At 38.0% G+C, this 25,100-nt stretch overlaps 11 protein-coding genes across 11 annotated transcripts; 6 read left to right on the top strand and 5 right to left on the bottom strand.

Annotated features, from left to right (window-relative positions):
- Positions 1-2: 2 nt before the first annotated feature.
- Positions 3-2,793, bottom strand: Gasu_52490 (uncharacterized protein). The gene has a single exon (XM_005703609.1). The coding sequence runs from the start codon at positions 2,699-2,701 to the stop codon at positions 170-172; it is 2,532 nt and encodes an 843-aa protein (XP_005703666.1). The 5' UTR covers positions 2,702-2,793; the 3' UTR covers positions 3-169.
- A 39-nt stretch (positions 2,794-2,832) lies between these two features.
- On the bottom strand, positions 2,833-4,383 carry Gasu_52480 (acetylornithine deacetylase). Its single transcript, XM_005703608.1, has 3 exons — positions 4,325-4,383; positions 3,343-4,269; positions 2,833-3,295 (listed from the first exon to the last, which is right to left on the bottom strand). The coding sequence occupies exons 1-3, from the start codon at positions 4,359-4,361 to the stop codon at positions 2,925-2,927; spliced, it is 1,335 nt and encodes a 444-aa protein (XP_005703665.1). The 5' UTR covers positions 4,362-4,383; the 3' UTR covers positions 2,833-2,924.
- A 109-nt stretch (positions 4,384-4,492) lies between these two features.
- Gasu_52470 (uncharacterized protein) lies at positions 4,493-5,063 on the bottom strand. The gene is made up of 2 exons (XM_005703607.1): positions 4,851-5,063; positions 4,493-4,799 (listed from the first exon to the last, which is right to left on the bottom strand). Exons 1-2 carry the CDS (start codon positions 4,912-4,914, stop codon positions 4,648-4,650), a joined length of 216 nt encoding a protein of 71 aa, XP_005703664.1. The 5' UTR covers positions 4,915-5,063; the 3' UTR covers positions 4,493-4,647.
- Positions 5,064-6,023: 960 nt separating this feature from the next.
- On the top strand, positions 6,024-8,604 carry Gasu_52460 (uncharacterized protein). Its single transcript, XM_005703606.1, has 4 exons — positions 6,024-6,045; positions 6,096-6,433; positions 6,480-8,137; positions 8,190-8,604. The coding sequence occupies exons 1-4, from the start codon at positions 6,035-6,037 to the stop codon at positions 8,256-8,258; spliced, it is 2,076 nt and encodes a 691-aa protein (XP_005703663.1). The 5' UTR covers positions 6,024-6,034; the 3' UTR covers positions 8,259-8,604.
- Positions 8,605-10,483: 1,879 nt separating this feature from the next.
- Gasu_52450 (ring finger protein-like protein) lies at positions 10,484-12,223 on the top strand. Its single transcript, XM_005703605.1, has one exon. The coding sequence runs from the start codon at positions 10,554-10,556 to the stop codon at positions 11,628-11,630; it is 1,077 nt and encodes a 358-aa protein (XP_005703662.1). The 5' UTR covers positions 10,484-10,553; the 3' UTR covers positions 11,631-12,223.
- A 139-nt stretch (positions 12,224-12,362) lies between these two features.
- On the bottom strand, positions 12,363-15,923 carry Gasu_52440 (condensin complex subunit 3). The gene is made up of 20 exons (XM_005703604.1): positions 15,782-15,923; positions 15,665-15,728; positions 15,537-15,614; positions 15,305-15,487; positions 15,096-15,254; positions 14,992-15,046; positions 14,860-14,942; positions 14,737-14,810; positions 14,547-14,684; positions 14,378-14,499; positions 14,180-14,323; positions 13,910-14,129; positions 13,742-13,854; positions 13,513-13,692; positions 13,292-13,462; positions 13,155-13,241; positions 13,022-13,108; positions 12,902-12,969; positions 12,689-12,844; positions 12,363-12,640 (listed from the first exon to the last, which is right to left on the bottom strand). Exons 1-20 carry the CDS (start codon positions 15,897-15,899, stop codon positions 12,511-12,513), a joined length of 2,430 nt encoding a protein of 809 aa, XP_005703661.1. The 5' UTR covers positions 15,900-15,923; the 3' UTR covers positions 12,363-12,510.
- Positions 15,924-15,933: 10 nt separating this feature from the next.
- Gasu_52430 (uncharacterized protein) lies at positions 15,934-16,850 on the top strand. Its single transcript, XM_005703603.1, has 2 exons — positions 15,934-16,115; positions 16,164-16,850. The coding sequence occupies exons 1-2, from the start codon at positions 16,052-16,054 to the stop codon at positions 16,370-16,372; spliced, it is 273 nt and encodes a 90-aa protein (XP_005703660.1). The 5' UTR covers positions 15,934-16,051; the 3' UTR covers positions 16,373-16,850.
- Positions 16,851-16,863: 13 nt separating this feature from the next.
- Gasu_52420 (uncharacterized protein) lies at positions 16,864-18,428 on the top strand. Its single transcript, XM_005703602.1, has 3 exons — positions 16,864-17,480; positions 17,534-17,793; positions 17,840-18,428. The coding sequence occupies exons 1-3, from the start codon at positions 16,985-16,987 to the stop codon at positions 18,368-18,370; spliced, it is 1,287 nt and encodes a 428-aa protein (XP_005703659.1). The 5' UTR covers positions 16,864-16,984; the 3' UTR covers positions 18,371-18,428.
- A 364-nt stretch (positions 18,429-18,792) lies between these two features.
- Positions 18,793-19,923, bottom strand: Gasu_52410 (polysaccharide deacetylase). The gene has a single exon (XM_005703601.1). It carries the CDS (start codon positions 19,888-19,890, stop codon positions 18,946-18,948), a length of 945 nt encoding a protein of 314 aa, XP_005703658.1. The 5' UTR covers positions 19,891-19,923; the 3' UTR covers positions 18,793-18,945.
- A 1,150-nt stretch (positions 19,924-21,073) lies between these two features.
- On the top strand, positions 21,074-23,518 carry Gasu_52400 (CCR4-NOT transcription complex subunit 6). Its single transcript, XM_005703600.1, has one exon. The coding sequence runs from the start codon at positions 21,121-21,123 to the stop codon at positions 23,020-23,022; it is 1,902 nt and encodes a 633-aa protein (XP_005703657.1). The 5' UTR covers positions 21,074-21,120; the 3' UTR covers positions 23,023-23,518.
- Positions 23,519-23,573: 55 nt separating this feature from the next.
- Positions 23,574-24,818, top strand: Gasu_52390 (uncharacterized protein). Its single transcript, XM_005703599.1, has 3 exons — positions 23,574-24,330; positions 24,388-24,495; positions 24,543-24,818. The coding sequence occupies exons 1-3, from the start codon at positions 23,702-23,704 to the stop codon at positions 24,640-24,642; spliced, it is 837 nt and encodes a 278-aa protein (XP_005703656.1). The 5' UTR covers positions 23,574-23,701; the 3' UTR covers positions 24,643-24,818.
- Positions 24,819-25,100: the final 282 nt, after the last annotated feature.

The following is a 25,100-nucleotide window of genomic DNA, read 5'->3' as shown; positions in this document are numbered from 1 at the left end:
AAACTTGTGAATGCTTAGGAGATATTCTGTAATATTTCTACCGTCTTCTTAAAATGGACTTCAATTTTCAGATAAAGCCTTTTAAGGTTCTTATAATGAACACAATCTATGTACACATAACAAAAGCATTTTCTAGTTTCTTCCAACTCGAAAACAAACTTGAAGAGAATCATTCACTAATAAGTATCATGGGAACAGACCAAAATTCTTCCATCTGCAGCCAACTCTGCTTTTGTTCAAAAGAAATATTTTGCTCTTCACTTGCTCGAAATATTTCTTGCTTCATGGCATGAATTTGATCGAAGCAGGAACAGTGTATAGAAGATGCAAAAATATCGACAATACTAACACTGGAGAGCAGAATTTGGAAAATTTTCAAATGCTTTCTATCCATTCGCTGCAAAATATCAGAGGAAGTGGAGAAACCTGTTAAAAGTTCTTTCAGATGTTCCATGACGTTGTCCAGTACCGTCATTCTTGTGGATGATGGAATGACATGCAAATAAGTAATGTTCTTACGAAAGTTAAACCAGGCATTAAATATTTCTGTTTCTAGTTGACACGTATCTAGATCCTCATCCTTATATTGTCGCCACTCCTCTTCCAATAAAATCAATGCTTTTTGTATCTCATAAGAAATCTTCTTAACACAAGAGTCCAGTAGAACTCTGGAATTTTCCTTTAGGACACTGATGATATCTTCTTCTTCCAGTGTAAGTTCTAACTTTAATGTGCTCCACTGCGCTCTGTGCTTTGCCAGAGAAAGCATCAAAGTGTGATTCCAATAACAAAGAACACTTTCTGAAATTTCTGAGATGTCCAAAGCGCTACGTTCTTTGTCGACTATTTTTTGGGAAAGCTTCTTAAAAAGTTGAAACAAATGACCAGAAAGTTGATTAAATACTGGTGGAGGTGGTTCCAAAGCCGTATCAAAAAATTTCAATATTGTCGAAATAGCTTCCTTCAAACAAACACTGAAAGGTGAGCTTTCTGTTGTAATCTGAACGAAAAAGTGAATAAAATTCTCATCAACGGTATCCTCAATAACTTTCAAAGAGGCAAAAACTTGATTTAACATATCATCGAAATATTGGTCAACTATTTTGTCCATATATAAGCAAGCAGAATTCAGATCAAAAAAGGTTTGCTTCAGTTCAGATATGTTCTTTTGGCAACTTCGAAGTTCTATCATCTCTTCCAAACTTAGTTGGAAACGATTATCGGAACAAAAATTGAGGAGAAACGAAAGACAAGAGGAAAAAATATCTGAAACTCGTTTGCTAATGGACAAAGTAATATCTGAAATATAAGTTGGAATCGATCCGGTGCTATATTCTTCGTTTTTGCCAGGTAAAGTCCTCTTCACCGCCCGAAATCCTGCCAACTGACTCACTGGATATTTCGATGTTATAAGCCTAAGGGTAAATCTCTCTAGCTCTGAAAGACAGTCAACATATGTAATACATAAACTTTCAACAATTTTCGTTCTTTTTGCAAAAGAACGTGAAACTGTTGTATTTCCAAGAGAGTTATGGTTTGGTTGATAAGATTGCACATTTTGACACTTTTCATAAAGCTCCTTCTGTTCCTTGTTTACTTGCACCAATTCATTGTACAGCTTCTGTATTTTACAAATCGAATTCTCCACACGCAACTCAAGAATTCGTTCAAGGTGATTCTTCGAGGGTTGCAATTGAAGTAGAAAGTTAATAAGTATGTCAACAATTTCTTTTGAAGTTCCTGTATCGGTAATTTGACGATATATACCTTCCAAGTATTCACTCATCTGCGCTTCGACCGTAAACTTTATCCTATCTACAACAGCATTTGAGGCTTGTGCCTGTAACATAGAATTGATACTATGATACTCGGTCATTATATGAGAGCGGCTTCCTGATATTAATGCTTGCTTTAGTCGACTAGGAAGTTGAAAGAAATTGCGATGTTGAATGATAAGGTCAAAGGCACGCTTTCTTCTCTCATATAACGCATTTGCTTTGAACGAATTTCCATAGATGTAACTAACAAGTTCCTCTGTCTTCTTAGAAAGACTTTCTAACTTGAAAGAGTAAGCCGAGTCCAAGTCTTCAAGTTTTCTGTATCTTGCTAGAACAGCATCCTTCCATATGAAAATACGGTCTAAGTTTTGTTTCAAGATTTCCGAAGTTTTTTCTGCATTGACTTTTAGACTATCACTAACATTCTCCAATCCACTTATCAGAATATCCAGACTAGTTTCTTTGTGCACAACGCGCAAGTACGTCTGGGGTGAAAACTCCTTGGAACGTGGGTCGAGTTCCGCAAAACTAAAAGTTGACTCACTCGAATGAAGCTCTTCCGCATGAAAAGGTCTCTTCGTATTCTTTTCCTGCGTTGAGGTGCTCTGCACAAACTTGCCTGTATTCAAGTCGAAGAGGCCTAAAGTGATAGGGTCCTCTAGAGTGTTCATTTTGTCATCATTCTCTTGAACAGATTTGAGATTCAGCCAAGGTTGTCTTGGAGTCTTCATATTTAGGTTTGAAGAACTAAGCATCCTTCCGGGAGAGCTAAGTGTCCTATTTCTCGAAAAGGACGCATTAAGACTAGCCAAATCCGGTTCCACCCTTTCAACTTCTGCCCAAGTTTTGGCTGAAGCAGTTGATAAGGGACTCTCCAAGTCATCGTTCATCATTTGCTTTAAAGGCGTTCTTACTTCCGGCATGGAAACAAATGTCTTCGCAAAGGTTTCAACCCAAATTGATCTTTCAACATTTTTCAATAAACGCAGTTGAATTTGCTCTTCCTCCAACAAAGGATCGCTTAGACATCCCTCTTTAACTCTATTCAAAATTTTCGAATAATTGTGATTGCTAATAGCTTCTTTATGTTATCGATTAGATAGGTCCCAATTCTGTTACAAACATGACAACAAACTCAATTCCTTCTTAAGGACTATTTTGATGATCGCAAGAAGAGAACAACAACTTTTTTGCAATCTGAACATAGAATTCGGGTAGTTTTCCAAGGTCATCTAACGAAATTTTTTCCTGACTGGTATGAGCATCTAATATGGAACCAGCACCAAACAATAAAGCCTTGCGATAGAATTTGGCATATGGGATATCTGTGTTATATTTTGCCACAAAGGTAGGAAAACCATCTAAAGAATACAACCGTACAGGTCCGTTTTTGCTATATGTTTTAGTTACAATGGAGTACTTCTTGGCACGATTTTCAACAATTCTTTCGACAATTTCCGGTTCTGAAACAACTCGAAACATAATATCGGCAAAAGCTTGATCAGGTATTACATTGCCTATCTCTATGATAATCGGTTACCATTGCTATATAAAACATTCTTACCGGCAATGCCTCCATTAATAAGACCCACATTGAGAATAGTTTCTCCAAGTTCCGGATCCTTTGGATAATCCTTAAATTCCAACAATTCCGACAATAATTTGATAAGTGGAGCTATAGCAGACTTTCCTCGTTCCGGATATGCCGAATGACACGAAACTCCTTCGGAAATGAGTTTCATTTTCAGCACCCCTGCTTGCGCAAGTGGCATCTTATTTTCGGTGGGTTCTCCTACTATCAAGTATTCTGTATTCAGGCCTAACTTATTAGCTTCTTTCATGCCACCGTGGTCAGTTTCCTCTCCTGTCACAAATAACAATCCAACTCCTTTGGAAAAATGTTGACCGGCTATTAACATAGAAGCTACTAGTCCTCGCGCATCACAAACTCCTCTACCATATAAGAAACCATCGTCTCCAAGTGACGAGGGAATAAAAGGAGGCACTGTATCAAGATGGCTACAAAAGATAATACTAGGATTGGGATCACCGAACCTCGAAGCAAACACGTTCATTCTCCTTTCCTTGTTGTCACTTTCCGAAGGAACTGACTGCAGTGTTACATTCCAATCTCTTGCTTTCAACCATTCTGTGACGAAAGTTACAGCCTCCAAACAAGTAGGCTGATCTACTAAAGCACGCGTTAAAGCGACAACTTGCGAGTTTACGCTTGAATCGCTATTCTTCTTGAGAAGAGAACGAAACTGGGATAACCACTCAGCAACCTTCCAGTTACCTTTCTTCAAGTTCGAAATAAACAGCTGCAAGTGAAAGTCTGAAAGAGATTGGACAGATTTCGAGAGTAACTTTCTTAAACTATCAAAGTTGCTATCCTTCCCTGCTTCGACTTCCTTCTGTTTTGAGGTCCAGTTATTGAGTTGTTGTTTCTTATTGCCAGAATCTTTAGTACAACCGTACAGCCTTGTCAACCCTTGCGAAACCCTAAAAAGTTGAGAAAGAAAGAAAAGTTGGAGATAATAACCTACTTGCAAAGGGACCGCCTGACAGGTCTAGGAGACTCATGAAAATATTCTATGTAAAATAAAAGCAATACTAAGAAGAAATATATTATAGTCGCTTTAGCATACTTTTCACGGTAGCTAACAGCAACTTTGGAAGGACTCGTATTCGAAGCCTTCATTTGGGACTTTGCACATACAAATATTTCCAATCTTTACGATATATTTATTACGCCAAAGAACAGTCTAAACTCATAACTTGAGAGTTCTGTTGGAACTTTTCTTCACTTTAGCGGACTTTAATAGCTTCTTCTTTTGCTGAACGCAACCAACGGAAAACCTCCATTTCCTCAACTTACTGAGGTTACAGTTTTCTTAGTTTCAGAGCTCTTTTCACGAAGGCTTCTTGGAAGAAAAGACCTCCAGAAACTAAAGCCTTCTGAGTATATTCCCCCACCTTTATTTTTTGACCATCTCATAACAGACAGGAAATATGCAGTGGCTAGAAGAATATATCAGTAACAGGATTATAAACTATAGGCATAAAACCAACCAGGAATATTAATACTAGCTATAATACCTAAGTAGGTCAAAAACCGTTTCTTTCCAGCTCGCATCAGAAAACTCAACTGCAAAACCAAATTTGTGTAACTGATGGATATTGTTGGTTTTCTTGTATTTATGAGACTTGAGTCACTTGGGTCCTCTATGCATACATCTCTCGATGTTTGTGCTGTTGTTCCTTATGGAACCTTGTGCACATTATTTTTCAAGTGAATCCTTTAGATTTTGCATAGCCTTGAAAAAATTGAGGGCTTGCCTTGAAGGAGACCACAAGTTGTTCCTTTACTGTTTGCAAGACTAGGTGTTGAAGAAAAAGGAACAAATAGGTTTGTAAAACAGTAAAAGCCTTTTTGTGTTTGACGAGGTTGCTATGTTGCATTTCTGAAAAGTTACTTCCAGTTGAAATGGTGCGAGAATACGTGTAAAGAATTGGCTGGCTTCTACGAAGTGCCTCTGTTACTCAGTTTAATGTAACTGAACTAGACGCTGTCTAAGATTGAGTTGTCTATATTTGAAATAAATCAACCGTTTGCGACTTTTTCGACAAGCGTTTGTAGGTACTATACAAAAGAACTTTTTACTATAAAGGAGCTGAAAATCTGATGAAACGGGCAAAGACAAGAAGTCTATCGTTGGGTAAGCTTAGCCTTTCTTGTACGTTTCTCTAGTGACCAACAACAGTCTCTAAGTATTCTGTAAGAATTGACAGTTTGTGTCCACTTTCATAAGTTGGTAAACTGAACCTCATTACTCAAGATGCGACGAAGAGTTCAACAAGGACTCGTTCTTCTTATGAACATTTCTAGTCTCATTTTCATATTCAAACAAACTTCAAACTCGACAGCTGTTACTCTATTTCTTCAAACGACAAACTGCAGTCACAAGAATCATCAACTTTACATGAAAGTAGTTTGAATGCTTTGGTACTTTCACTATTACAACTAAACAGAATTTCAATTAAACGATAAATATTATATTAGTTTACAGGACATTCTTTGTACGAAAGCAATCAATCTCAATAGAAAATGAGAGATATCGTCGCATGCTGAGGTGTTGTGTCAATCTGTGAATGAATTTCATATTGTTTGGTACAACTGTTTTAGCAGACATTCTCCACGTCATTGTTTTCTTTTTTTAAAAAGTCTCTCTAGTATTTCTAAACTGCCTAACCTTATGAATGAACAGTGAGTTACTATGAGGCTTTTCTAGCTTTTACTAAATTGTCACCTGGAAGAAACTCATACTTTTTCAGGGAAGACGAAAATAGATTTCTTACGCCAGATGGTGTCGGCACAGAAGAGTTATTCTTGAACTCCAAATTTTTTGAATCAGGGCTTGAATGTCGTATGGAGTATGATCTTTTGTCGATTCAGGGTCAAATGCAAGAAGAAAACGAAAGAGCAGACTTTTCAAGGTTTAACCAAGTGACTAGCCCAAGTGTGTCGTTTGTGGAAGAGGAACTGAATAGTAATAAGTTTTTCAACGTGGATTTGAATTTTCTTGTCGACAGTACGGCTCCTGAACAAAGTCCAAGTATTCCACTTTCTTCCTCCACATATTGTGTTTCAGAAGGTAAGAATGACTCTTCTTTAAGAATAGGGGTTAAAAGCATTTTTAGTTGATTGTTACAGTGGAGTTTTTCAATCGAGAAATGATGAGACAAACCTCCAAGATATTTATGCTGACTTACCATATAGTCGTTTTCCTGAAACAAGAGGCGTTGAGAAACAGCGAATAGCTCAGACTTGCCTTGTTCACAGCGACTTGCAGTTAAGTCAGGACAATTTTATGTGTTCTTCTATTTCAGCTGGAAATGTAAGAAGGAATTCTTTAACAGATCCGGCTCTTTCAGTGCTTGACCATCCATTCCGATCAATTTCGGTTCCTGAAAGCTTTATCTTTTCTGAAGAGTCTTCAAGAGAATATAGGAACTGTAATGTTCGTTTGTCTATGGACCCTGAAAGTTCAGTTGTTAATTACTGTTTTGATTCAAATAGAAAAGGTCTATCAAAACGAAGAAATTCTAGTCATTCTTCTTATCAAGAAATACCTTCATCTGTAGATGATTTTGAAAGCTGGAGACTGGAAATCTATTCCTTATTAAAATATCGAGGTTTGTCTAGAAGAGAGTTTGCAAAAATAGCAAGAATCGGGAAAAATACAGTCGGGAAGTATTTGTCTGGTCATTGCAAACGTGTTTCAAAAGAAGTTGTAAACAAAATGTTATATGCCTTTCATATACTACAAAGTCGGGATAGAACAGAGTTCAAAGTTTCACAAACTACCAGGAGCCACAAGAATCGAAGGTTATCAATGAAGCAAAGAGAGGACTCTTCTTTTTCAAATTCTTCATTCTGCTCGCCAATTGAGACAGAATGGGATCGAATCAACAGGACTTCGTTGGTAGAAATGGAAAACATAAAAATGGAAGATATTGCTGCATTTCATTGCTTGCTTTTTAGTGATGGACAAGAGCCAAAGGCGACGACTCCACTTGACGCGTTGAAGTCTGATTCGTTTTATAGTTGCAATCCATGCCATGATGTATCAACCAAACAAAAGTCAGAACCGAGTCAAGCAGTTTCGACAGATGACGAGAAGACTGAAATTCGTTTGTTCCCTTCCTACTCATCTCTCAGGACAGTTTCTGAGGAACTGCAGTGTAAAAATTCCGGTATCGCTGAACACGAACAACATTTCAATCATGAGAAAGAATACTTGATTTTGCGTTTGATTTCCTCCGACGTGGAAAATGATGAAGTGGAAAATTGGGACAAGTGTACTGCAACTTCTGTACAAAATGAATTTGAGTCAAATACGACAAAGAATACGAACGAGCAAATCCAAGATTTGGTGGAACAAGGTTATTATAGATACTCCGAGCCATTTCAGGAACCTCCATCAGTTATTTGTTTTGTGCCATTACAAATAGAAGTTCATATACCCTGCGATGAAGTTCATGAAGAGAGAAATTTCAGTACACTCTATTCGTGGCGTTGGGGAGATAAAAGACAGACAGTTGATTCTGTCGCAAGCGAAATAGCTGAACACTACAAAGTGCCTAGCAGATACGAAGATATTTTGAAGAAGTGTATTCAAAATGCACTTGCGCGACATGGTCTTATAGGAAGCGTGCAACATGCCACATCGTCTCGAACAGTTCGCCTTGATCTAGATCTTGGTGATAGTCGACACCACTCGGAAGAATTTCACGTCGACTATCCATGGCCTGAAAATTTCCCATATATTCTTGCTCGTCAAATATGTATGGATTTGGTGAGTGAAATTGTTATTTGTATGAGTATACAAGTCTAAAAAGATTGTTTAGAATGTCAATCCACAGCATGTTGAAAGAATAGCAGTTAATATTTTAGAACAGTTGAACGTTGGCGATTGATAATGCACTTTAGACTCCAATTATACAGAAGAACGGTTTTCAGTAATGTCTTTTTTCTGCGTCGAGCATTGAAGTTTTTTGCATCATAGGCTTTTTTGCAGAAGACAAATGGTGAAGTAAATTTTTGAGAGGTAGCAATATTATGTTGATGAGCTGGCATATTTAGAATACCAGCTCCATGTACTAAGTTGGAATTGCTAAAATTTGAACATACTTTTCAATCAGAACATAGTAGTCATCAGTTTTGTTGATTCCATGAATAATTGCACAAGTGCTTGGCATAAATTCTGTTGTTTGACGCATAGTTTTCGAAAATAGATACGAAGATAAAGAATTAGAATAATGCTCCATCTCTTTCATACTTAATATTGTGGAAAGACAGTCTTCCTTCAGCAGTAAAAGTAACCATTCCAATATTGTGAGCTGCAACATGATTAGCTTCTTTCTTAACAGGTCGTCACGAATAGGGATTGACTTGTTTGCAATTCCAACCGACGAAGTGAATACCGTTCTTCTCACTTACGTTAACGAGATTCGTTCCTTACACAACCAACTCAAAAACTTGGGAGCTTTGTGTCCTTTTCTTTGATCAGACTTTGGGCACCTTTCATCTTTAAAAGCCCTGCATACTTTCCTTGGGAAAGATAACTAAAAATGTCCTCTTTTACCAACAGAAGAGTTGACTTTTAAAGTTTTGTGAAGACTGCGTTTAGTTGAAATTTTACATAACTTATTCAGTACCCTTGACAAACATTGCTATGATTACACTCGAAACCCACGGTGAAGTAACTAGCCACCCTGTCTTGGTCGGCTTGAAAGTTGCAAACCAACATATACACTTCCAACTCCAGTTAATTGCTGGAACAGAACAACACCTTCATTACCAAACTATCTTTTGATTTGAAATGAAGGCTTCGTGAAAGCCAAAGTCAAACAATTCTGAACTCATTAAACCCTAACAACATTTTGCCTCATTGATTGCTTTATTTCTCTCCTATATGCCTTGGAAGACTTAAAGACGTATAATTTATGATAATATCCATAAGCAACTTGTTTCTTCGCGAAGACGAACATGTGTTTGATGTTTTCGTTGATAATTTGTTATTGTGTCCGACCTCGATCATGCTTCTCTCCAAGAAGTTAGCATATCAACCTTTATTGGTAATCTCCTTTGACTCATTCTATGACTTTTTCTTTATTATTCATCCTCGATATTTCTTCTTTGTTCCAATTTTAGCAATTAATTTTCAAAAAGAAAAGTGAAATTAAACTTTGCAACTGTTACAAAAACTGACAGCTCCACGTAGTTTGACACCAAGAGGAAGAATCGTTTCATTCTCAACCTAAAGTACTCCTATTCTAATGTCGATTTAGTAGGTTTCTATTGTGGTGCGTCATATGCATGTATTTTGAGCAAGTTAATGAACTCAACCAAACATCCTTATTTAGTCTCAAAGACTTTTCCTTCTTATTTACAACTCCCTCGTTACTTGTATTTTACTACGAACAAATATCAAGTCTTCGGTAAATTAGACATCCAAGTTTAGTTTATTTAAATGTAGCGTTCTGCATTTCTCAAAACCATTTTTTCCGAAAAGTTTGATTTCTCAAGCAACCCTGCCAATGAGTTTTTTTGAACATTGACAATTTATTCGCCTCATTCTCGTTTGTAGCTACTTGGGATGCTAAAATTGAACTAAACGTATTCCATCCAGAATTCTTACCGACAAAAGGCACGAATCTTTTGCAGCTGTGTTCTGTAAATAGAAACTCTGAAGTTTATAGAAATGAGAAGAAAGAAACTTTTTCCTGATAGAATCTGAGAGATACTGCTAGCTTTGCTTAGTAGAACAAGAGAGTCAAAGAATAGAGAATCGGCTTTCATAACAGTTTGTCATTTCTTATTTACTACCAATAGGTTCTCTCCTCTAGAGAATACTCTCAGAAAGCAAAGGATAACTTTCAAATTATTCATATACATATTGCACCCCTATATCTGAGGTTGAAACATATCCCAAACTAATTCCAGTCATTAAAAAATGCTAGAGTTTCAACAATTCGTTAGTCAATATGAATGTAATTCATAACGTAACTGAACCTCTATTTGGAAAAGAAACTATTTCGTGAATGATTTGTCTAGAGTCATTAAACTTCTATTGAAGCAAGAGCTTGCTCTTCATCGAAATAAGAACAGACAAATTCGGGATTCCCGGCACAATAGCGCCAACGGGACACCCAAAAGACATGTGGTGGGGTGGGCTTTTGGACACATTGCCCGAGACTGAAAAAACTTGAATGACTAGCAGTGTTGTAGTTTCAGTCACTTTGCCTATTGCCATAGTAGCTATTATATTCATCGTGCTAGTTTTTTGTTCTCCAAGGTCCCAGGACGATAGAAGAAGTTGGTATGAGTTTGGCGTATTTCTTCCTGAACTTTTATGGAGAAGAATTACTGGAGCTCCCCCACCTAGTAGGTTCCAAGGACGACAAGGTCGAAAGCGAAAAGTGGAAGGCTTAACAAAAACAGAAATTAGAATGGCTTGTCCAGAGGTTGTTTTCAGAGGTACACGTCATCCTTCAGAAATTGTAACGGCGGGTTTGCGTTTTGAAAGAAAGGGAACAGCGCAAACTAATCAGAAAAGCCTTCCGTGTAACGATTCCTCTGAAAGAGTTTCGAGTGCTCCTGTAAATAGTTCAGAAGTTATTTTGCAAGGGTTTGAAAGTGCCCGTTTTGGACCAGTATCTCATACGGGTCACAAGGTTTTCGAGAAACAAGAAGGCGTGGAAAGCTTTGGAATTCCAACAATAGAAACTGATGAAATTAAACCCATTGTAGAAGATGGAACTGAAATGTTTGCAGAGAAACGAAATTCGTCGAAGGATTCTTCAAGGAGCACCAGAAACTCCGAAGCTCTTTCATTGGTTCACGTACCTGCGGCACCAGGTCATATCTTTCAGTTTGTTTTGCCATTGAGGTGGGTGACACATGAGACTGAACCATTGGAGCCTTATCAAGTTGCAGAAAAGGAAGGTATTGTGCTCGGTAGTTTCTATATTCCAGACGAAATGTGTGCAGTCTGCTTGGACCCTATTATGCCTGGAGTGAAACTGCGTGTCTTACAATGTCGTCATGCGTTTCACTCTCCTTGTATTGAGCAGTGGCTGCGCTCAGCCAATAGGTGTCCACTTTGTAACACACCTCCCATACCTGTTTTCGAAGAAGAGGACATGGAAGAAGATTCCTTGGAATGTCAACTAGGAGTTAGTCTAGGAGATCCCAGTAGAGCGACATATTGGCAAAGTTCAGCCTATCGCACTGTTGTGAAAAGTTATAATGCGCGATGTTGGCTACAGGAGTTCGAAACAACTTGAACTTAGATATAATTTCGCATTGCAAGTCCATGTAACTATATTTGCTAATATGGTAACAGCAGAATTTTTCCTTATAATTCGTGTAAATTTTTATCCTTTGGAAGGCTTTGAAACGAGATTTGGAGTACAGGATTAAAAGCCTGATTTCTTTAGTTTTGTAAACATGTGACACATGCTGCTCTTTCGAATGTTCAAAAGAATATCTGTGCAAATGGCTTATTTTGATCTTTCAAGTTGTTACTCTTGGCACTCAAGTTTTTCCATCAGAAGAGACAGAAAGCCAACCCTAGTCTAAGCTTTACTTCGTATGACAAGACACATTTCAATCGTAACCATGCCTTTTGCCACTTCCCTTTGTTCCAACTGTCAAGCTGCAAAAGTATATTAGTGCAATATTCATAACACTTGTTTGAACTATTTAAAAGAGAGCAATTGTTTACGTTGACTGCAATAATGAACTTTTCGTTTCTTGCCAAATACAATTCAAGCTCATTTCGCATTCTAGAAAATCTTTCAAAAAAAAGTTCAGATTTCGCTTTTCTCTGACAAAACTAAGTGCTCTTTTGCTTGATATTAAAGAAAGGTTTGATTATAGCATGAAATAGCGAATCGTATCTTGCATGGCTAGTTTAGATTGTTGAAAATGGTTGAACGATAGAAAACCAGGTGCTTTGGATCTTCCAAAGGTCGGAAACTTAAGTGCCCAATCTTGCTTCCTTGCATATGCACTTAAGGAAGCTCACACTCAGTCCGTGGTATTCTAGAAGCGCATGAAAAGCCATGAAAAGTCAAAAAGTGAAGCAAGGACAGTCCTTCATAAAACTGCATGCACACAGGCAAGATCGAAGTGCCAACAATTGTTACTTTGATATTCTTTTACTTATGAAGAACATTCGGCTCCACCAGCGTCCATATTGGACCTCTCTGAAGTATCGCAAAGCACATTTGCGGAGAATATTCGGTTTTCAAAGCGACGAATGTTTGTTATCACAGGTCGCATTGTAGCATGCCTACAATTATACGTGTCATCACCGATAACACTACCTTCAGTTACTTACTCCTTTGCAAGAAACAAAAGGTCTCTTATTTCCTGCTTAAAACTGTCTTGCATTTCCGTTATATTAATTCTAAGGAAGTTTAGAATCTTGGAGAACTCTCTAGCTTTTCTTCCATCTGGATCGTCAATAATGCCATGGAGTAGAAGACAACATATTCTGCAACAATAGTGATAGTTACACAGTGAAAACTATATTAGCAATCACTTCACTTACCTTTCATGAACACGTTGTGCTTGGTCTTGTATATCATTTAATTGTTCACTTCTCGGATAGGAAGCGGACTGCAAAAGTGTTTTTAGAAAAAACCTAATGTTCCTGGGAGGAAACTCTTACAGCATTGGTCAAGTACAGAAGATATTCTGCAACTTGCAAGACAGATGCCTCACTAAGGGACTTGGAGGGAGGAGCGTCCAAAATAGTCTACCCAATACTCAAAATAACATGTCAGCAAGAAACAATTGCTTACATTAATAACACTAAAAAAACACTTTTCTATCAGCAACACATTTTCGAGGAAAGAAATTGAAAAGACAGGAAAGAACACAGAAAGGCACTAGATGAATTACTTGTCAAAAAGTACGAAAAGTCAAAAAGGTAATATACCTGACGCAAATTGAAGTCGTCCTCAGTGAAAGGATCAAAGTAAAGAAGTAATAAGCAGGAAAGAATTGTGACAGAGGTTGGTATTCTTCGCGTCAATAACAGTTTCGCAAAACCTTCTACTGCACAAGTTCTAATGTTTACGGAGTTGCTTGTAAGGCGCTCCGCTAAAAACTAAAAGGCAGGAGTCAGCTTATAAAAAGCAAAATAAAGTGCTGACAAACAGTCAAACAATCTGCCTCAATTTTTTCTGCATGTTCACTTTTGACTGACGAACTTATTGATGAATTTTCTCCGTCCAACTCACAAGTTTCTCCTCGCCGTTGCCACTTGGTGCACAAGAGAATATCAAACAGTGTTTTCATAGCAACAATCTGCAATTCCTCCGTGTCGCTATTACAAATCTAGATCTAAAAGTTGGAAAATGCAGCGGAAAACAGAAGATGCTACTACCTGCAAAAACAAAGGCAAATGCTGCATTCTAACAACTTCTGCGTCCTGGATGCAAAATAACCCTAGACACTCCACTGCAAGCAATCTGATCTTTTGCTTGGTGCTTACTAGGCCTTCAAGGTCGGGAGAAATGTTAACAGTTCGCTTTGGGCAGCGTTGTGATCTTACCCTGTTGAACAAAACTATCCACAAGTTCCTCAGGGCATGGGTTCGAAGAACAGTCTCCTTGTCCTTGAATAGTCAACAACTCCTTAAGTATTGCCAACCCTCGTTCTACTGCTGAAACACCGTCGACAAATTCTTCTGAAGTAGAAAGCTCACCAAGAAGTTCTAAACATGCCGCAACGAAGGATACATTATTGTTCTCACATCTAGACCAAGCTCGAACCTATAACAATGGATATTTTAACAGGCCAAAAAGAGACAAATGTTGCTAACCAAATTAGGTATTATTTCTGTGTCAAGCTGTTGATCAAGTAAGAATTGTTTGATAATCCTCAAGAAATGAATGCGTCCTGCTTCGTCACCAAAATCGAGATATTCGGAAATATCAAGCAACTGTCTGGCAATAAAGGAATGTCTCTAAAATAAAGATATCATTTGAATGTTTTTCCATACTCAATGATGTATACTGACGTGGAAATATACAAGAATATCACAATAAACTTGCACGGAAGGAATAAAGAGATCAATAGAAGATTCGTCTGAACATTCTCTATAGTGCGCAATCTTTGCTTTCAGTATAATCGCAGTTTCATCTAAAGTGCTATTGGTTCATGAATAAAGTTGAGTGATGTTATCGTACTTGATAATTCATTGACATCGACCGTGACTGGTATGTCGGATTCTCGAAATAATGCCTGCAAAATGATAACAGCATTCTCTTCATTAGTTTCGACATCCAAGAGCTTTACTAATTTTGTTAAGTTGCTCTCGCATGATCCTTTCGATAGATAAATTTTATAAATATTTGCATTTTGACACAAGTTACTCACCTTCTAGCCACCCTTGTTTGAGCATTCCCACACAGCAACGACGGACGTTTTGTGACCGACTCTTGAGCCCATCCCTATATACAACTCAATCGGCTGCTTCACAACTTGACAAGAATGCAGTACCTCAGAATAGTTATTCGTTGTTGAATCGAAAGAGCGCGAGGATCCACTTTCTCCCTTAAGACCATGTACGCTTGGATTCTCACCTTGATTTGTTCGTTATTCACTCGAACGAGAATAGCACAACAGACATACTTCTTCACTTGTATCTCGAGTACGTTGTATGATTAAAGGTAACGATTGATCACTTCTAAAATCTACTTTCAGCAAGTTTCAGGGTATTTTGCAACGTATCGTACATGGCAACATAGTGTAGAGCAGTACTTCGGACACTTGGCGCAGTGTCATTCTTCAAAAGCTGCAAAAAAGTCCGTGTTATGGGATCTTCTGCTTCATAGGGGTCCTGCATACGACTCAATGCACGCAAAGCTTGACTACGAACTGAAGAAATACGATCTCTAGGTTTGGACTAGATTTAGTGAACCCTTTATGGAAAGACGTGACTTACCTGCAACGAATCTGCATTGTATGAGTTATAGCATTCCATAGTTCTTCTGATATTTCTGATTCTTCTTCTCTATTTTGCAGTATTTCTGCTAATATCTGGCAGCATCGATACCGAATAGATTTCTCCGATGCCGAAGAATGTTGAATAAGATAGGCAACTATGACTGTGAACAAGTCAACAGGACTAAAGAGAGATTTCAGATATACTCCAAAAAATATGAAAGGCTTTTGACCTGTCCCCAAATAGCACTTCAAACTTGCTGTTCACAAACTTTACGACGAAATTTACCAATCTTTCCGCCTTGGGGTCTCTATTCTTGGTCATTAGAGGTTTCGTATTCTTCTTGGATGCAATACGTACTTTGTATAGACTAGAAGGATGCGATTCAAACAAGTCAAAAATACTTCTAGAAACGACTTGCTGTCTGAGGTATATGAGCTAGGCTGTATGATTCAATGTAAATAGTCAAACACTCACCAGTTGCGTTTGCTTTTTCCAGGAGTTTTAGAGAACGATTAAATGAAGCATTTGAACTCTTTGCTGTGTCGAAGGCTTCGAAAACCGACTTTTTAGCTTCTTCTGAAGCTTCGGACATGAGTGAGAGTGCCAAATTTCAAATGGCAACTTGGGACCCGCCATTTCTCATGGTGATTTGAATCCATCTGCTTCAGTTTTGTGTTCTCTCTACATTCACATTTATTGGACGTAATGGTTTGAAAACTTTGTCAAGACTAAAGCGATTCTTAGATGAGTACCTTTATAAGATATCCTATCGTTGGTTCATTATTAAATTTAAGCAATTGTCCTCTTTGTAAATAAGTGATACGCTTTCATTGACTAGACAAGAGGCATTCCATAGTTCACAAGAATTTGAATACAGTGTTTCGAAGAGCTTCCAGTTTTCTTTCTTGTAACAGTATTCGAACATTCTGCGCAGCTCCATATGTCTGTGCTCCAGAGAGAAACTTCTATTTGCTGAGAAGAAGCTTTCTCTACAAAAGTCATTTGTTCAATGTTATATCTTCTCAAAGAGAACACTCAAAATGGTTTTTTATAATTGATTTTTGAAAAAGTTCCTATGATTCTCAAACGCTATTCAAAGAAAACCGTAACTGGCAAAAGGCAAGGAACGAAGCAGTTAAGACTACGAAACATAACTTGTTGTTGTTAAGATAGAGCTTATAAAGGATGATTCACGGAGTGAACAAGTAGGAGACAACAGCGTGCATATGAAAAGAATAGAACTGATAGAAAACAGTTCTTGCGCCTCTTTCGGGTATAAGAAAACAGTTTACGACAGAAGTAGGTCAAACTGAAAAGAACTTGAATGGAAATTTCTACTTATTTGCGATTGAATAGTGTATATGGTGCTCTATATATCTTAAAAACAAGGCGTTTGTAGGTATTCTGCTTTTCTCTTCTCTTCCACTAGTGAGGCCCACTCTGAGCAAATAGCAACCATTTTTATAGGAGGAAATATGTCTTGAATTTCTTTCGCAAGCTTTCTTATCATCTCAGTCTTCTTTATAAAGATCCAGTTTCATCTGTTAAGACTATACTTCAAAGACCATCTTTGCTGAAGACAATTAAATAGGAAGATGTTCCATCATGGCCCACAGGAGTGAACAATGCCATTTTGAATAAGTAGATCAAGTTCCCTCGTATTCTTAAGATTTTGATATGGCAAGCACACCAGACAAAGAAGCCCAGGGTTCTACAAGTGTTGAAAAGAGAAAAAGTACGTCCGCTTCGAAAGTCGTGGCCTCTGGAGATCGAGGAGCAACTGGAAAGGCGCGCTTAGAGTTCCGAAAAGGGTTTTATAACAAAGATACTAAGGATTCGTTGGATAGGAGCTCAAAGAGTACGGGAAGCCGTGCTAGAGGAAAAGAAAACATACATAGTGCTCATAAAGAAGACGAACAAGTAGTAAGCCCTCCAATTATTTCGCCAAAATTGGATGAAGTGGAATCCAAGTCACCTTTTCCTGTATCAAGGAACTTGGGGACAGAATTCCTCTCCGTTGAGGGAACACCTCAACCAAAATCTAAGGCTCCTGAACATTTTTCAGGAATCAAGCTTCTTTCTATTACTATATTGGCAGTTAGTATCTTTTTTGCCTTTACTTATTACTCCCCTCCTATCCAGTTGCCGTTTTGTGACTCAAACAATTCAAAGGGTACTTTGTTTTTTCAATTTCCTTAAATTGCTTATCAAAATATCTTGATATAGTCCTTGAAGATTGCCGTCCTTGTCCAAGTCATGGTACTTGCAGTGCTGGAGAGTTGACTTGTGATCACGGCTTCATTGAATCTGCTGGAAAGTGTGTGGAGGATAAAACTTTTAGTGTGGTTACAAAAGACACTAAGAATAGAATAGAAGCCATACTTAGAAAGAGAGCAGGAATGTCTTTATGTGGCACAGGAGAGGTTCAGAAAGAAATGGATAGTGCTCAGTTACGCAAAGCAGTTTTGCTATCATTTGGAACCAAGGTAAGTCTTTTATTTGTTTTTGAGTTTTGACTCACGTTTGATAAAGCTACCTCTGGAAGAGATTCGTTTTAACCGTGCATTTACAGAGGCATTTTACACAATTGTGAACGACTCTGTTTCGTCAGATGAATTTGAGTGTAGAGAAGAGGGAGAAAGGATATGGTGTCAAGCGTTGCATCCTTCTCTTTCCTTGTCCTGTCGTTTAAGATTTTTTGTTTTGCAAGAATGGTGGAAGCTATTGATAACAATGTCAATACTTATTGGAATAAGTCGTCTCTACTTCTGGTTCCGTTTGAGAAGATGGATCGATAAGCAGGTGAAAACAGTTACGGAAGAAGTATATCGACAGTTGACAGCAAGTTCCCAATTGACATCACCTTTAAGTGAAAGAAAGAAAGTAGTAGTTACTCGGTTACGGGACGACCTTCTTCACGATCAGTCTTTACTAAAATGGAAGGATGTTATTTGGCGGAAAGTGGTTGAGAGAGTTGACAGTGATTCTCGTGTTCAGAAGCGTAGAGAAATTGTAAATGACTTACCTCAGTTAGTCTGGGAATGGCATGACAAAATAGTTTAAGTAAAGATCATTCTCACGTGCGGAATACTTGGCAATGTCCTCTGTTTTCTTTTTTATACTTCAATCACTAAGCCATATATTGTGATGCTCCTGGTTGATTATTTCTCCCTTTAGGTGTCGTTTGTAGATATAAGTTTCCACCATGGAAAAAGCCAATATGCATAGAATATGGGATATCATCTCTTACCATTTGCTTCTAAGAAGACTCTGAATTATTTTCCATTCAAATCTGAAATGACGGTGAAGATGAACAACCAAATAATTTTGTTTCGAAAAAGTGTCTGAATGAGAAACAAAATATATGTCAATTATTTCTTACCAATATGAAAGAAGTATTGGCAAGAAATAATTGTTTGAGTCATTCTGTTTTTACATCTCTTCCATTCTCTAATCCTGCTTCGCAATGATGGTGTTTTGCTTCTTAAAAATTAACGACTCCACGTCGTTTTGAATTTACGACATTTCCTTTACTGAATACATACAGTTTTCCAAATAGAAAAAAGATCTGTCATGTACTACCAAAAGTAGAATCAATTCTTATCAAAGACTTGGGAAATACTAGCAACCGAACTCTATTAAGCATTCAGAAAAGGTTGCTTGTTTCGAAATATTTGTGCTACTTCTTCCATAGTGGTCCAATGTACACCTGGAAAACGTCGAATATAACTAATGAAACGTTCGAGCATCAAGAGAACTTGAGGTCTTCCGCTCACATCTGGGTGAATAGTGATTGGAAAGACGGCGAAATTATATTCTCGATAAACCCACTCAAACTGATCTCTCCAAAGGTCTTCGATATCTCGTGGGTTCATAAAGCCATGGCTATTAGGGGCGGACTTGATAAACATCATCGGTGGAAGATCATCTACATACCAATTCGCCGGAATTTCAACCAGATCCACAGACTGTCCTCTGTCTAGAGGTTTCATCCAATCTCTAGCAGGCTTAGAATAATCTATATTCGTCCATTTCTCAGCTGTTCTGGCATAATACGGTTGGAAGTCGTGGTGTCCTTGACTGTGATCATACTTGAAACCATAGCGCAGTAGAAGTTCCGGAGTAGCTGCAGAAAGTTCCCACCAAGGCGCTACATAGCCTTTTGGTTTCTTTCCAGTTAAGTTTTCCAATATCTGGACAGATAATGCCAAAACATCCTCTTCTTGTTTGGGAGTCATTCGAACAGGGTTTTCGTGGGAGTATCCGTGAGCTCCAACTTCATGCCCTGCTGCAACAACTTGTCTCATTTGCAGCGGAAAAGATTCTACTGAGTGACCTGGCAGAAACCAAGTTGTCTTCAAATCGAACCTTCTAAACAATTCCAATAGCCGAGGAACTCCAACTTCAGCAGCACATATGCCTCTTGAAATATCAAAAGGGGAGTCTTCTCCTCCGTATGAACCTAACCAACCAGCAACAGCGTCAACATCAACACCAAATGTGACATAGATTTCTTTGTTTTTTGACACTGACTCTCCGTCAAAAGCAGGTGGAACAACAATATTATCTTCTCCAGTTGGCATTTTCTACGAGCGAGAAATTTTAATAGAATTGGGTCATCTGTGATATCTTTTGAATCCTTAGCAATGATGCATTATGTCTCACGACTCCAACTATGTTGAAGCTGTCATACATTTCAAACTTTCTATTGCCTTGAAGTTGTATCAAAAGAAATACTAAAGATGTTGAACATTTTATAACTTGGAGAACTTACATTTGATCAGTGTTTCCACCACAAACTTTAAGCTCTCGAGAATATGAAAGAATGCTATTTGATTATGCCGTGGATTTTCAAAAAGATTGATGAAACTTTCGATAAATCTTTGGAAGTCATGACAAGGCAGCTATACAAATGATTTATCGAGTGTAAGTCATGTTAGGGAGACATGAAAAAGAAGAACTGCTGTGAATTCTGAATAGTTGCTTAATAAAAACATGTGTGGTCTCAACAAATGATTTGATGGATAGTCAAAAATCTGAAACAAACTGTATCATCCCCACTGAAAACTAAACTTGCTAAGACTTCTTTCAACTCGTCTTGTTCGATAGGAATATTTCAGAAACGCAGATAGCGTTGTCCCAGAAATAAGGACAAAAGAGAGAATGCTTCAAAAACTAGTGAAATTTTATACGACTGTTTGCTTTAGTGATCTTTTTGTCCTCATTTCTTTCTGGGAAATTTTCATCAAATATTTCTTTCTGGCAAAGTATCGAAATTTTTTTAATTTTAACTTCTTGTTGCAAATTCTTCTCAAATCTAGCAGAGAATTCTATTGAATCTTCAATTCTCCTGAAGACATTGTATCTTTCATGGAGGTATCCATCGTTGAATGCATTAAAGGTAACGTCTAAGAGTCAAAACGATGCTTTCTCTTTTGAACAATATAGTGGTTTCTTGAAGTTACTTCTTGCTGAGAACAACTCTAAAAATTCTTCCAAAGTTGTGCGAAATTTGAGCGAGCATACTCTTGATACAAATGTAGAAATACAGAATGTTGTTCCTTGTTTGGATCTCTTCCATTTGTTATATCACGCCGATAGAGAAGCTTATGCTTCTCAAATGCTCTTTGAGTTTACCTTTTATCCTTTTGGATTTAATGCCTAAAGCATGAACCATAGCATACATTTATTCACTGCTGTATCCAAGGCTTTGCGAACAACTTCGGGAACTTTGGTTGCCCTTCCAGCTTCAATGGATTCTTAAAAGATTTCATTGATCTGCCCAGAGAAAGTTGTTTAGAACACTCCATGGAATGGTATCTGAGAGAGAACTGAAGAACGTAATTGAACGAACCGAAAAAAACATTGGCTTTTCCAAAAAAATTGCTCTCGACAGCGAGTTAGGAGCTTGCCAAACTCAGGAGAACTATGCTACCGCGGAGTTGAATGAAGAGCAACTTGTCGACGCACAACAGACGACTGAAGAGATTTTGGTGGAAAGTTCAACATGGCGTGAAATGGAAGCACATCTAGTGGAAGGAATAGAAATAAGTCACTTGGTTTTTCTTTATACTAAAGTACCTGTAGTAAACTGTGACTTTATTCCCTTTGCAGTTATAAGAGTTGGTGGTAGCCAAAGCTTTCCAGCGGAAACTTTAGAGAATAAATTTCGTGGACGGTACAAAGTTCAATATCGATGGTTTCGACAATGTTGGAAATATGAGTGTTCAGTTCCAACTTGTTTTCAGCCTGCTACTTTCCAGTTTTCTCCCAAGCTTATCGACTCGTCAAACTGGGAAGAACCTGATATAAACTTCGAAGACAGTTCTGAGCGTTGCTTCAGTTTTTGTTCTAAGAAGTGTCTCCAGAAATTCTGGCAACATTTGAGAAGCAGTTTGAACTATCTTTCAAATATGGAATCCTTTTGCAACAAAAACTATTCTGATGAGAGGTTACAGACGAAGGAGCTCTATGACAGATTCCTAATGGAGGATACAATAGTTTTAACCAACCAAATAGAAAATAAACCAGTCGGCTGGTTACGGAAATACATTCCTACATTGGAAGACTTGGGACATTGTCTTAGACTACAGTGCTATTGTGAACGGATATCAGATGAAGGCCTCGTAATTTCAGTTGCTTCTAAATCCATAGATAGCAACCCGGTTATTAAGCCTAACAGTGTTGGACGCCAACGTGCCTTCATTTCTTATCCAGATGGAGAATTCGTGTCTTTAAAAGAGAGCCGAAAGGAACATACTTTTCGTGTATTAACTTACAATTGTCTTGCAGAAATATATACATCAGAATCATTGTATACTAATTGTCCTGACTGGGCGTTGTCTTGGACTTATCGTCGACATAACTTATTGCGTGAAATACTCGCTTATGATGCGGATATAATGTGCCTGCAAGAAATACAAGCAGACCACTATGAAGCTCATTTGAAACCAGCCTTTATTCGTAATGGATACGATGGAGTCTACAAGGTTAAATCGCGTGAGGCTATGGGCCAAAGGGGCAAGATGGATGGCTGTGCAACTTTATGGAAAAGAGACTTGTTTCAGCTAAGAGAGCAGTTCGCAATTGACTTTAACTCTGCTGCATGTATGAGATACTTTTCCAATCCTCTCGCCTTGAATCGTCTAATGAAAGGAAACATTGCGTTGGTTACCATTTTAGACTTTTTAGATGGAGGTGGATCTCTGTGCATTGTCAATATCCATATTTACTGGGACCCTGAACAAACAGATGTGAAGTTGTTTCAAGTGAACGTTCTTATGGAAGAGTTGGAAGCATATTTATCCCAAATCGAGCCGTATACGCCTCTTATCATAGGTGGGGATTTTAATAGCACACCAGATAGCACAATATATGAATTAATGTCTACGGGGACTGTCTCTGGAGAAAGAGAAGATATTCAAAGAGATCCACTAGGTCTGATTGCGCAAATGCGGCTTCATCATGAGCTAAACTTACAAAGCGCGTATTCAGTGTGCGGGAATGAACCAAAGTATACGAATTACACGGATAACTTTGTTGGAGTACTTGACTATATATGGTACACTCCCTTGCAGTTATCTGTTACGGCTCTGTTAGAGGTTCCTTCAGAAGCAGACATCGTGTCACCTACAGAGCCAAGTCTTCCAAACCATTTCTGGTCCTCCGATCACATTGCTTTAATGACCGAGTTCCGTCGAATTATTAAAGAGTAGACGAGCCAATTGTTTGGTTTAAAATCAGTAATTATAAAAGCTGGAGTAAATGCGTCCAGGGATGAACACTTGTAAGGCAATTCCTTAGTAGGAAATTCTAAATGATCAAAGTTTTGCTCCGAGTCAGTGTCATCAGTTTCAAGGAGTAGACAGTAGTAGAGTGTCTTTTGCCTGGCAATACCCTGTTAAAGATTTCCACTTTTATAACTGTCGATAAAGCATGTTACAGTTTGGATGGTTTTAATACCAGTTGACGTTCGCTTTGTTGTATTATCTTGAGAAACACTGAAACTTGTTATTCTGTTAGAAACATAAATTGCCTCCTAAGAACCAACCGTTTGCCTTGTGAACTCAAGTGAATATGTCCTTTCTTTAGAACAACTCTTTGAATTTCTGTTCTACAAAAACAAAGGTAGGTCAAATAACTTTTTAATAGCAATACACAGAGAAACGCTTTGAAAATTGAAAGGACACATTCTGTAAAATTTGTGACCCGCCTCAGGAACTCGATTCAACTTGAATCCCATCGATTGGACGTGATTAAACTCGGAATTGAGCAATTTTAATTGGCTGATAACCAGCATTTGGTTGGTTATTGGTGTTGCTTAATGATCTCTTTTTAAAGTGGTTTTACAGGAAGTCAAGAACACCTAGCATTTATTTATAGGAACTTTATTTCATGGATACTTCGTTAACATTGACTAGAAGACGTGTTGTGTTTAGGCAAGGAACGCAGCAAAGTGACGAGAAGAAAGGAGCTCATACAACAACCAAAGAGACTGACTCTAAACAGAGTTCAAGGGGAAAACGAACTTCAGCAGTGCCCATAGAGCCTGCAAGAAGTTCGACCAGTAGCGAAAGCTCGTCATCTATTTTGACGCCAGAGGCCTTATACCAAGGGGAGTCTCTCCGTCGCAGTACTTTTGAACAAAGGGAAGAAAGCGGTTTGGAATTGCTATCTAAAAACCTAACTTTAGACGAAGAAAAACCTGTAAAATATGTGGAGGCCATAGCAAAAAGTTTTAAACGTCCTCAAGAACCATTCCAATGGAAAACTTCATACATTTCCATTCCTAGTAATGTTATCTCACCCAAGTCCCTCCTTTCTTTGAGCAATCAGAAGAGATCGAGAGATTCTGAGCTTTCCTTGTCAAATAATCTGGCACCTGGAAAATTTCCAACTCTTATCAGACGCTTATGTCATGAACATAGCAGGATAAGAATGAAGAAGCCAAAGTCTTCAACTTCTGGAGAATACTTAAGGGAACTCAAAGAAAATAACTGTGAACGTTGCCAGATGATGACTAGGTAATTTTTTTAAGTTTCTTGCCTGACTGGGATCCTTTTCTGATGCTTGCATCATAGTTGGATGGTCGCTATCAGACAAGCGGTTGTTGCTGCCTCAACACTTCCCTTTGATCCACGATATCATTATGTATCATATAGTGTAGATAAGCGAGGTATTATCTATTGGTAAGTAGAAATTGTTTATATCTTTTTCAGTAAAGTAATCATCAAAGTAACGAGCCGCTCATTCGCTTCCTTCCGGTTCGGAACTCTGCCGAAGAAGCTCCCAGGAAACGGGCAAGAACTGAGGTTAGAACACGCAGCTACCGATAGTGTTACAGTTCTGCAAACTAGACCGAACAATTCTTGTTGTATTTTGTGTTGCATTTGAAATTTCAGTGATGTCCAGTTTTCGTTACGGCAATTCTGATTATACGAATTTTGTAACTTGAAATGAGTGGAACGTACAATATAAACACACTTTTTAATGATTTAGGTATTTCTATTAACGTACCTTATTTGCTTATATATTGCTTGCTGCCCATGCACTGTTGTCCCAACCTTGTGACTTTCACCCTGTTTAGCGCAAAACTTGTTTTCTGGCTACTCTAATGAATGTATTAATGAGAGGTCTCCCTTTGGATTTCTAGTGCCATCGTCATTTTTTCAGAGTTGAAGAAATTTGTCAGATCAGCAGTAAAAACATTTTTAGTGACAAAAATAACAATTAATTTTTCCATTTTACATAAAATATCCCTAAATCGTTATGACGCGTCACAAGTTTTTAATCT

The sequence above is a fragment of the Galdieria sulphuraria genome, assembly GCF_000341285.1.
Source record: "Galdieria sulphuraria unplaced genomic scaffold scaf_52, whole genome shotgun sequence".
Lineage (NCBI taxonomy): Eukaryota > Rhodophyta > Bangiophyceae > Galdieriales > Galdieriaceae > Galdieria > Galdieria sulphuraria.
The sequence above is the reverse complement of the archived record's forward strand: the minus strand, read 5'-3'. Positions and strand labels throughout refer to the sequence as shown.